Source organism: Pimephales promelas, chromosome 21 (assembly GCF_988280905.1).
Source record: "Pimephales promelas chromosome 21, fPimPro1.hap1.1, whole genome shotgun sequence".
Taxonomy (NCBI): domain Eukaryota; kingdom Metazoa; phylum Chordata; class Actinopteri; order Cypriniformes; family Leuciscidae; genus Pimephales; species Pimephales promelas.
In genome coordinates, this window is record NC_142789.1 from 19,398,822 (window position 1) to 19,409,902 (window position 11,081).

At 39.7% G+C, this 11,081-nt stretch overlaps 1 protein-coding gene across 1 annotated transcript; it reads right to left on the bottom strand.

The window, feature by feature from the left end:
- Positions 1-826: 826 nt before the first annotated feature.
- On the bottom strand, positions 827-3,833 carry LOC120495211 (acidic mammalian chitinase). Its single transcript, XM_039694652.2, has 12 exons — positions 3,796-3,833; positions 3,654-3,693; positions 3,538-3,564; positions 3,174-3,378; positions 2,952-3,008; positions 2,686-2,851; positions 2,463-2,587; positions 2,208-2,331; positions 1,928-2,110; positions 1,681-1,797; positions 1,457-1,589; positions 827-1,360 (listed from the first exon to the last, which is right to left on the bottom strand). Exons 2-12 carry the CDS (start codon positions 3,676-3,678, stop codon positions 1,104-1,106), a joined length of 1,419 nt encoding a protein of 472 aa, XP_039550586.2. The 5' UTR covers positions 3,679-3,693; positions 3,796-3,833; the 3' UTR covers positions 827-1,103.
- Between the last annotated feature and the right edge of the window lie 7,248 nt (positions 3,834-11,081).

Below are 11,081 nucleotides of genomic sequence, written 5' to 3' on the forward strand. Positions count from 1 at the left end.
GCCTGTGTCTTTCCCTTGGGCTAAGTCTCCCATTATATGCAGTACAACCTTCGAGTTAGTCCATATGTATTTTCCACGTAACTCTTTGAAGTGGCTTCCGCAGCGTTGTCCTTCCTAAATAGAAAGGGCACGCTTTCTCAGTGTTATCTCACTGTATGGGTATCACAGAACAACAGTGTCAGACTCACTCTGTGTAAGACTCCTCCTTTTGTCCTTCCAGGCAAGAAGGTGTAGAGGCTTGCATGGGGCATTGGATAGGGTGCAGCGGCTGTGGCGCTTTTGTAGGGATTCCTATTGGTCAGTCCTGACCTACGTTGTAGTGACTGACCGATAGGGAACAACTCGGTTACATATGGTAACCCTAGTTGGTCTATAGTTATAAGCAACTGCAGGATTTAATGAGGGATTCTTCAGAAGTGGCTGAATGCAAGAACACAACCAGACAACAAGAGAGCTATTCAATTTAGACAACGGAACTAGACCTAAACTCTCAATACCTTCCTCAAATAGTCTTATACAAACCACAACTGGGAAAAGCTTCAGCTGTTGAACAAACTCATAAAGATCCTGCTCTTATATAGGTGAAGAAGAATCCAAACAACACCTCCCTAAATCCTAACTGATTCAACGATGATTGAATGAATTGATGAATTGATTTTTTTTTAACCTGCCATGAGCCTAACCTGTCCTATGTAGTCTATATTTTTTATTTGCGGTTTTGCTTTGATAAATGTTTGATTTTGTGTGCTGTTTTTTTATTTGAGTGAGATTGTGGAACATTGTACTTACATCAGTCACAAAGAAAAAAAAGACAATTTCCATAGAGTTCTCCTTAAATGACAAGTCAGTTTATTCATTTCTCCTAAGCTAGGACAAAATGAACATTAACCAGATTTACAAGGGAGTCATTTACAAAGAGGTACTTGGACTTATTAACTACACCCAGATGGAATGAAAACATACCACAGATGAGAAATATATTCAGTTTATTGAAATATATTCAATAAACAGTTGATGTTTATTGTCATTGTCATTGTGTGTGCTTATGCAAATGTGCTGTGTCCTGTTTCACAATCTGCAGATGTTTTTCAGAAGGTTCTACATTAGTGATGCTTGGCCCAAGTACAACACTTACAGCTGTCATCAAACACGGTGCCTACAGCACATTGGTCCAAATAGGTATTGCCTCCAGCACAGTTATAATATTTGTTGGGATCTTCGGGGTGAGGATAAAGTCCATCTGGTTTTCCATTACAGAATCCTGGTCCTGGAGTATGAGTGGTGGTGGTGGTAGTTGTGGTGGTTTTTGTTGTTGTCTGTCCAGGTGCAAGGGTGGTGGTTGGAGGCAGAGGAGGCAGTTCTGGAAAAAGCATATTAATTAAGCATTAGTTTTTTGTTTTTTGTTTGTTTTTCAAATACAACCAGTCTTGCAAATATGATTCGTGAAAATTCCTACCGATATCCAGAAGATTGCGCAGATGGCCCATGAGAGGATGGTTCCCCTGATTACAGAACTGTCCAGCAAAGTCATCCAAATCAAGTGCCCACACGAAGGCTCCACCAAAGTTATTGTCTTTTAGATAATGGACCTATAAAATTAAGAGGAAAAAAGTGAGTTATTAGTCAGCTTCTGGCAAATGGTAACAGCGAAATCCAACTCCAGTAAAAACTCAAAAGTACCTTAGTTTCGAAACTCTCCTTGGAGTCAAATCCAACCCACTCGCTGTTCTTTGTGGCATAGGGCACCTTCTGATCCTCAATATACCCGATTGTTGCTCCCTCTAGGAAGCCACAGATCTATAAAGACATTGGATATTAATTGACAGTTTTAGCTGTTGAGATTGATACTTAAGACACTTATGAATATGAATGAATATATTCCATTTGTTTTCCATTTTGGACAAAATGGCTTTTCCAAATCTCCCACCTCATAGTAAGACCAGAATCCAGCCTCGCGAGTGTAGGTTCCAGCTGAAGCAGGTCCACTAGCTGGGGCTCCAACCGCAGTATCTGCAGATGTCAGACGGAATGTGCGCCCATATGTTGCGAAACCCATTCTGAGTTTTTCCAAAGGGGCACCGTTGTCCCTCCAATAGCGCATAGCATAATCCTGAAAGAGAGTTAGCATTTAAAAATGGAGGGATTCAAAAATGTGTTTCGTTATTTGTATAAAAACCTTCTTTGTGTCACAGTAAATCAGTTCTTACTGTATTGAAGTAAATCAGTTCATTCTCATCCTTTGAGCCTTGGTACAGGGGGCTGTTGTGTCCTGTGAATCTTTCCCAAGTTCCATGGAAGTCGTAAGTCATCACATTGATGAAGTCCAGGTATCTGGAAAAAAAAAATTATCACACGAATCAGGAGGGGTCTAATACATCTCATGAGTCGATGGCCCATGACCCTACATAGGACAAGCGGTTTTGAAAATGATTGGATGGATGATTTGGTGTCATCATACTTACTTGGCAATCTCAGCAATCTCATATCCAGCATCAATTGTGCCTTTTCCAGCTGCGACCGCAGCAGACAGCATCAGTTTAGGTTTGCCAGTAGCTATGGCCTCTGCCTCATAGGCTTCAACGAGTTCCTGTGAAGAGAAAGACAAATACAAATTAAAAGAGCTTAAGTTAGGAAAATGTTCCATAAAATTTGCTGAAAAAGATACTGGATTACAAACGGACCCACCTTGCACAGCAGTGTGAATCTTTGTTTGTCTTCAGGTGGACTTCCTCTTGATCCAGGGTATTCCCAGTCCAAGTCCATACCATCAAACCCATAAGTCCTCAGGAAGTTGATGGAAGACTGAATGAACTTCTGACGGTTTTCTGCAGTGGACACCATGATGGAGAACCTGAGATGAATTTTAAAATGCATTTCAGTTGACCAATTAACTGCTGCTGAAATGCGATAATGACATGCCAAAAAAGACCAAAACAAAACAGAATACTTACTGTGATGAACCAAAGTTCCATCCACCAACAGCCAAGAGAGTCTTAAGAGTAGGATTTCTGTGAAGATAATGGATATACTTTAGGATTCCAATATATAATTTGCAGTGTTTCTGCATTGTTAATTTCATACTTTTTTGGTATTTGTTTTGTAAAATATCTTGCAAAACAGTTTGTAAATTCAAGAATTTCAGCATCTGAAAAGATATTTCAACTAATACACACCTGTTCTTGAGTTCATTGAAGGCTTTGTAGAGAGTCTCATCATTCCACTCATATGTGATAAGCTCGTTGGCATGGTTGATCATCGCGAAAGCATACAAAAGGTGCGTACAAAGGAAAGGGTCGACATTTGCAGGTGTATACTTTCCAATTCCAGGTCTGTACTGGGACCAGTTGGTGAAGTAGCATCCCATTTCCATGGAGAAGGCTAATGGATACACAAAGAAGCTCTTAGATAAGACATTTACACACTCGAATGGATTTGTGATATAATCTCTCTTCTCAACATTGCAATCAAATATAGATATTTCATTAAAAAGAAGAGATAAATTTGACAGTGTGATCTAATAAATACTCAATGACTCACCAACATGGCAGAGCACCAAGCCCAAACCTAGAATATGCAATAATGCAGGTAAATGACAAATATAAATGAATTGTACTTTAAATTCCACTTCGCAGTGTATGTATATAATTTCTTACCTGCTATTAGTGTAAGCTTCCCCATTGTATTGCCAATTATCTATAAGAAACAAAGATCAGTTTCATTTCTTACAATAAACTAATAGCAGAAATAAACCTGAAGTTGAATTCTCAATAAAGAAATTCTCTGATGGTTACATACCTGGGGTACCTCAAGAAAATGGAAATTGCGAGGACGGGCATCAAAACCCAAGGGTTTTTATAGGAGTTTTATAGGATGTTGTCATCCTAATATGGGATGCTTTATTAGGATGGTGTAAGATATGATATCTCCAGTAAACTATGGACTTTAATGAGAATAACACGTGGAGAAAAAAAAAAAAAACCTTTGTCCTATTTAGCACAATTTGTGGGAAGCTTCATAGATAAGATGAACAATTAGAACTGCTAGGGTAAAATGTGCATGAATGCTAATATGTCTGCTATTTTAATATGGATTTAGCCATTTCATTTTAAAACATTTTAATCTAGTAGAATGTTTAGGTGAAGCCAGATTTGTAGAAGTTATAGTATGGTATGAATTTGATAAAATAAAGTGAAATAAAGTGCAGCTCATGCCATTGACTGACATATATAAGAATACTATTGATGTCAGATTGAGCCAAGATCATAAATATTTACTCATCACCATGGGCACTTCTGAAGTCATTATGCAACATGTATCAGAGGAAATGACAGTGATTGGCATTGAATACATGACAATGTGCAATAAAATAAGCTATATAATTAAATAATTACTCTAAGACAATCAATACTCTGAACAACAGGAAAAATATGCTGAGTGAAAAATAAACAAACTTATGTATCGGGTCGGAAGTGTGAAGGTGTTTAATTTCTAAAATAGTAATGTTAACCAAACCTAATGACAAAAAATGCTACTTCAGCCGTGATATAATCTAACTATTATATTGTCCATGTTGTGTATCAAATGTTTTTGGGGTCAAAATTGTGTGCAGAGGTCTTTACAAAGATTTAAGAATTGATCGGATAATGCATGTCTAACTAAAGTGTTGATGAGACCTTTATGATTTGAAATGTTGCATGGTAATAAATGAATGACTCATGTGCTCTTGAATGAGTCATTGTCATTTAAATAAATAAATGACAAATAGCTACAAATACAAAACCTTTTGGAATATTAGTTAAAGCTACACAAATGACAAAGTGTAATTAATGAGAGCATGCGAAGATTCTATCTTCTTAACATAACTTTGAAAAAGTACACTTTGATGAATGAATGAATATGAATGAGGCATTTTTATAGCACTTTTATATACTACTGTAAACCCAAAGCGCTTTACAACTATGATTATTGATATTCCTAATGATGATTTACAGTATATTTGAGAGCTGTTGGGGTGGATTTCACTGTAAATTGTAATGTCTATTTAGTAACCACTGAAAACTAGATTAAGTGTATACGACACTTTGGGGAATGCCCTTAGCGTAACGCATCTGAAGAAACTAATCTAATCCTTACGTTGTGCGGTGTCATGACGTAACGTGTGGCTTTGTAGCTTCCGTGAATGCCGGCACAAAACAGAGTTAGCTTTTTGCTCTTCAGCAAGCACTCTGTGTCAAACTGTCTGTCCTATTTAGTGTTGTTTGTCCCATAAGAACGTCAAATAAAGGTCTGTAGTGCAATATAGAATCTCGAGGCTCAGATTTCACGTTAGCCAAGGCAGTACGTAGATTCCGGGTCTACTCTGCAATAAAGATTCTGTTTGGGTGCGAGGCATGCAGTCAGCTCAGGACTGTGTTGTGTGTTCATTGAGAAATATCTCGACACGCACAGCCATTTTCGGGTGTTTCAGTCTCCCGCCCACTGAAATTCTTCTCGAGAGATGAAAGCCAAATTTACTGTGAACGACTCAAATCTTGCTTTTGCCGAGGAAGCGTGTAGATTACGGGTTTGCAATAAAAGGACATACCATGCGATCTGTGAAATAATACTGTTTGGGTGCAAGGCATTCATAGTGTGCTCCTGAGGGTGCTGACAGTGATCAATGAGAATGGTAAATGGACTGCATTTATATAGCGCTTTCATAGACCTAATGTCCACCAAAGTGCTTTAAATATTGCCTCACATTCACCCATTCACACATTCATTCATAACAGCGGTGTCAGCCATACAAGGCACCATCCAGCTCATCGGGAGCAGCCAGGGTTAGGTGTCTTGCTCATGCACACCTCGACACTTGGTCAGATGGAACTGGGGATTGAACCACCAACCTTCTGGTTTGTAGACAACCTACATGAGCCACTGCCGCCCCTAATAACCAAACTGCCAAGAAATTACCATTCAGAGTTTCACTTATCCTGTATTTATGGCTGCATATGGCTTGCACGCTGCAGTGTCTGCCCTAAGGGTTTTCGACCAGGCAGTGTTTGCATCTGCTCATCGGAAACGGTTTCCGGTTATTCCCTGCAGGTCCTCCGCTTCAGGGTGTGGAGAATAAAACCGAAAGAGCCTCCCCTCTGGGGAGCCCTCAGGATATTGATGTATGTGTCCCGCCTTCAAGTGCACTTCGGGACACATCGGTTTCCAGCGAATGCACGCTGCTCTGTCTGCCCCACAGGCTTGCGTCCAGGCAGCGCTCGCGCACATTGAAAATTGTTTCGACCAAAACCTGCTGGAGAGCCACTTCAGGGGATCGGGAATGAATCTCGAATAAAACCCGAAATCAGTCTCAAGAGGCTGGTTCCCTTAGTAGAATAACTCAAAGCATGGCAAGACCTGCCAAATATTTCTGCTTGGGTCCTACACAAAATAGATAAGGTTTACAGGCTACACTTCGATTCCGCCCACTGAAATTTTAGCGGGGTGGTGTGGACTGCAGTCGACCCAGTGCAGGGTCGGGTATTGGAACAGGAAGTAAACTCTTTGCTGGTGAAGAAAGCCATAGAGCGTGTTCCTCCGCTGAAGAGATTCAGGTACAAGATGCTCACTATTATTCCCAAGATCGTATGTCAGATCAAATCTGAGGATTGGTTTGTCACGATAGATCTAAGGGACAGAAGGGACACATCCGCATATTCATCCTTCCATCTCACAGGAAGTTCCTGAGGTTCGCTTTCGGGGGGCGAAGCATTCCAATATTGGGTTATTCCGTTCGGCCTAGGTGTCTCCCCTTGCACGTTCACCAAATGCACGGATGCAGTTCTAGCTCCGCTGAGGCTTTAGGGTATCAGGGTGCCAAATCATATTGACGACTGGCTTACTCAGGCCCAGTCAAAAGAGCTGGCAAACATCATACTACTCCTTGCCAGGAGGCCCAAAGTTTCCACAGGTTTGGTCAAGGGTGAAGGATAAGGCTCAAGGACCAGACCTGTGGAAACTTTGGGCCTGCTGGCCAGGAGTAATATGATGGCAATATCTATGGCTTATCAGGTGCACAGTTTGCCTTCACCTTTGGCCATGAAGGCTTATTCAACCAGATGCATGGCGTCCTCTAGATCTCTCCTTTCATGGGCCCTGATCCAGGAAGTGTGCAATGCAGCAGTAAGGGCAACCCTTCATACTTTTATCAGACTTTTATCTTTTATCAGACTTTTATCAGACTGGTCTAAAGTCAGTGGCGCATTGCATGTTGTTCATAATGCTATTTTAAGCATGCATGCTTGGCCATAATGTAGCGGGTGCACAACACGCAATCACTGTAGACGGAGGCTCTTACATTATCTACAGCTTTCATTTTCATTTTTAATTTTAAGTATGAGCCGAACGTAATTACGACATTGGTACTCCCACCTTCTCAGGGTGACACAGTAATTTTGACTGTGGTGGACTGGTTCTCAAAGGCGGCCCATTTCATTCCCTTATCCAAATAAACTTCCCTTACTTCAGCTAAAGAGACAGCGGTAACAATCATAGATCACGTCTTCTGGTTACATGGCCTCTCAATAGATGTGGTTTCCGACAGGGGACCCCAGTTATTGTCCAAATTTTGGTGAGAGTTATGTAGATTACTGGGGGCAACGGTTAGTCTGTCATCTGCGTTTCATCCCCAGAGCAATGGTCCAACTGAGAGAGCCAACCAGAATTTGGAGAGAATGTTGTGATGTTTGGTTTCCAAGAATCCTTCCTCATGGAGCCAACAACTGTCTATGGTGGAGTACGCACACAACACGTTGCTCTCTCTTTGGGTGCAGTATAGGTTACCAGCCACCTATTTTTCCCAGTCTGGAATCCAAGGTTGCGGTTCCCTCTGCTCACGCCTTTGTTCAGAGGTGTCACCACATGTGGATTAGAGCCCGTAAGACTCTACTCCAGACGGGGGCATGCACCGAGGCCAAGGCCGATCGCCACCGGTCAAAGCCTCCCATATACTTTGTTGGTCAAAAAGTGTGGCTTTCAACTTGGAACATTCCTCTTCGCACCATCTCTAATAAGCTTGCACCCAAATTTATTGGCCCCTTTACTGTCACCAAGATCATTAGTCCGGTGACAGTCCGCCTCAAGTTACCTCCCGTGTACAGGAGGGTTTATTCCATGTTTCATGAATCAAAAATTAAACCCGCATTTCATTCTCAAATTAATCCGCCTTCCCAGATTCCTCCTCCACCGCGACTCGTAGATGTGGAGACCACATGTTTGGTCAATCGTATTCTGGACTCTAGGCAGAGGGGACACGGATTTCAGTACTTGGTGGACTGGGAAGGTTACTGTCCGGAAGAGAGAAGTTGGGTACCTGCTAGAGACATCCCGGATCACTCCCTTATCTATGATTATAATCGACTGGTAGGGAAGTCTGGGAACGCCAGGAGGCGTTCATAGGAGGAGGGGTACTGTCACGGTAGACGTATACACTAGTTTCTTCTAGTCTTGTGTTTATGTTGTTGTATGAGTGCATGTGTGTAAGGGGCGTGTATGTATGTCATTACCTGATCCGCTCCAGCTGTTCATCATTACTTCAACAGCTGCAATTGATCTCACCACTCCATATACAGTATACTCGCCGCTCTTCTATTATCCTTGTCAGATCGTTGTTTGATGTCTCCTCGTTGGTCTTCTGGTTCCGTGTTCCTGCCTTGTGTTCCTGTTCCTCGCAGTCATTGTGTGAATTTTGTTCGTCTTAGCGTCAATGCTTCACTTTATCACTTCACTTGATCTGACAGTTGAAGTCCCTGCGTCACCCATCTACACCTGCTTGTACTGTTGTCTGGACTGTCTTTAATAAATATTTAGTGTACTCGCGTTTGCTTCCTGTGATCTCTGTACTACCATGACACATTTAGTGTTAACCTACTTCTATCTTGTTTTGATTCCATGCATGATGAAACTATGAGGTCAGAATTCTCCTCTTTTGTGTTTCTTTCTTCTCATGTCAAGCTGTCAGCATCAACAAGCGATTCAAGATGATTCAGTGTCATTTATCTTAGAGGACGGGATTTGGTTGCCAAAGAATGTATTTTATTTCTGACGAAATTTGAAGGCTGATAACAATAACAAGTGTGAATCTGGAAGAACTAGAAAATCATGATCCTAACCTTACATACAAAATCTTTTCATTGTCAAAATATTGGTGTCAAAGTTTTTAAAAGCTTAGTTTAAAGGTGTACTAATTAATAGTGTTCATAAACTTTTTGCTACATGATTTAACCACCAGATTCTTCCAGCTTCCATCTTCAGTGTCCTTATTTTATCTAATACTGAGTGACAGGATTTCTCGCCCTTACACCAGTAAACATGTCATCAGAGAAGAGATGTTGCTGCAAGAGGGAGGGAAAGTTATTTTGATTAAAGCTGAGGGCATGTGATTTAAAAAATAATAATGATGACGTGCAAGGATAAATCATTCATAATATATGCTGCATTATTTCATATAACATGAGAACTCTCAATCTTGATTTGATGGTGACTGACTTTAATATTGAGTTTGTATGAAAATACCAAATATTTTACATGAGTTCTGGAGATTGTAATAGGCCTATAAATCATGGTGGATATGACACTAATAAATAATACAGCATGTAAATAATATAATAAAAAAACATAACCCCCTGCATGCATACATTTTTCTTAACAGGGCTGTTAAAATTCATGGGCCTGGGACAAAACAGGAGGCATGGAACAAATCTGAATCTGAAAGTATAATTTGAACCAACAACAACATGTGTGACCATTGCAGGATAAACACTTTCTGGGGACTTTCTGACACTTTCTGATACTTGTTATATCAAAATGCACATTGCCATGAATGAAATAAATATTTATGTCAATATATCTGCTTCAGAATGAAATATAAATGAAAATAAAGAGGGAGGTATGATGGAATCAGATCATAAAGACAATCAAACAATCAAAACATATATGGTGGAAAAATTTTATTAGTTATTATTTTATTTATATTAGTATTAATATTGTCCCAGCTAACAGGAAACGTTCATAGAACTTTGACTAACATTCTGGCGAGGATGTCTCAAAGTTATGAACAAACATTCTTCTAGTAATGTTACTAAAATATTTGATCAATTTATGTCTTTAATAATGTTCTCTAAACGTTAGCACAACAACGTTATTTATACATATAGTTTTCTGAAAAGTTTCAGTTGGATGTTTATCCAACATTTTTGAGATTACCGAGAAAAATCAATTGTAACTTTAATATTTGCTAAATTATCAATTGAAATGTTCTCTTTATACCAATACATAACTGGAGAATTTGAACATCCAGAGAAGATTCAGAAATAGAGTTTCAAGTTAATTTGAACATTAGCAAAACATTCTTAGAACATATTCCCTAGCTGGGATGTCAAGTTATTTTGTTCTTAATTTTTATTGCTGTGCTCAAAAATAGAACAATAGTACATACTATCCTAAATATTAGCAAGAAGTTGCTGATAGACATCAAGCCTAGTGCTCTTGTCTTGTATGATCACAGAAGCAATGTGTCAGTTCATCCTACGGCTGTTGGCGATAATGTGATACATCTTCATATCCACATGGCACATTTCCACTGGCCTGAAACATATCATGTTTGCAATGACAAATTCTGTGACTTAAGCAACGATACTCCAGTTTAGTTACATAGTTTCTAGTTTCAGTAAAAGTAATAATGGTACAGAGCTTGAGGTCAGAACTTAAAAATAGGTCACTTAGGATCTGTTTTTTAAGATAAGGTACAGTAACAAGTACAGTAACAAGATAAGATAAGACCGTATATGGTGTTTGTTATGGTGTTTAATGTGTAGAGATTTAATTAGCACTGTTTTATTTAGGTTACTATCAAATGTTGGCCATTTGTAATATTTATGCATTCGCATTTTTCCTCACAATCTCAGGTCAATAAAGTTGCACAAAGATTTCATTGTATTCTCAAGTGTTTTGAATAGCATTCCATTTCAATCTATTGTGAACAGCCTCAGGGGAATGGAAATACACACCATGATTCCACCATGAGAGATACACCAAATCTCATTGTGTGT

Excerpts from the sequence above, each read along its gene's own strand:
- LOC120495211 (XM_039694652.2), bottom strand. The coding sequence starts at position 3,678 with ATGGGGAAGCTTACACTAATAGCAG. Across the intron at positions 2,111-2,207 it reads AACTGATTTACTTCAATACA|GATTATGCTATGCGCTATTG; the intron begins GTAAGAACTGAT and ends ACTCTCTTTCAG. Across the intron at positions 1,590-1,680 it reads AGGAGAGTTTCGAAACTAAG|GTCCATTATCTAAAAGACAA; the intron begins GTACTTTTGAGT and ends TTAATTTTATAG.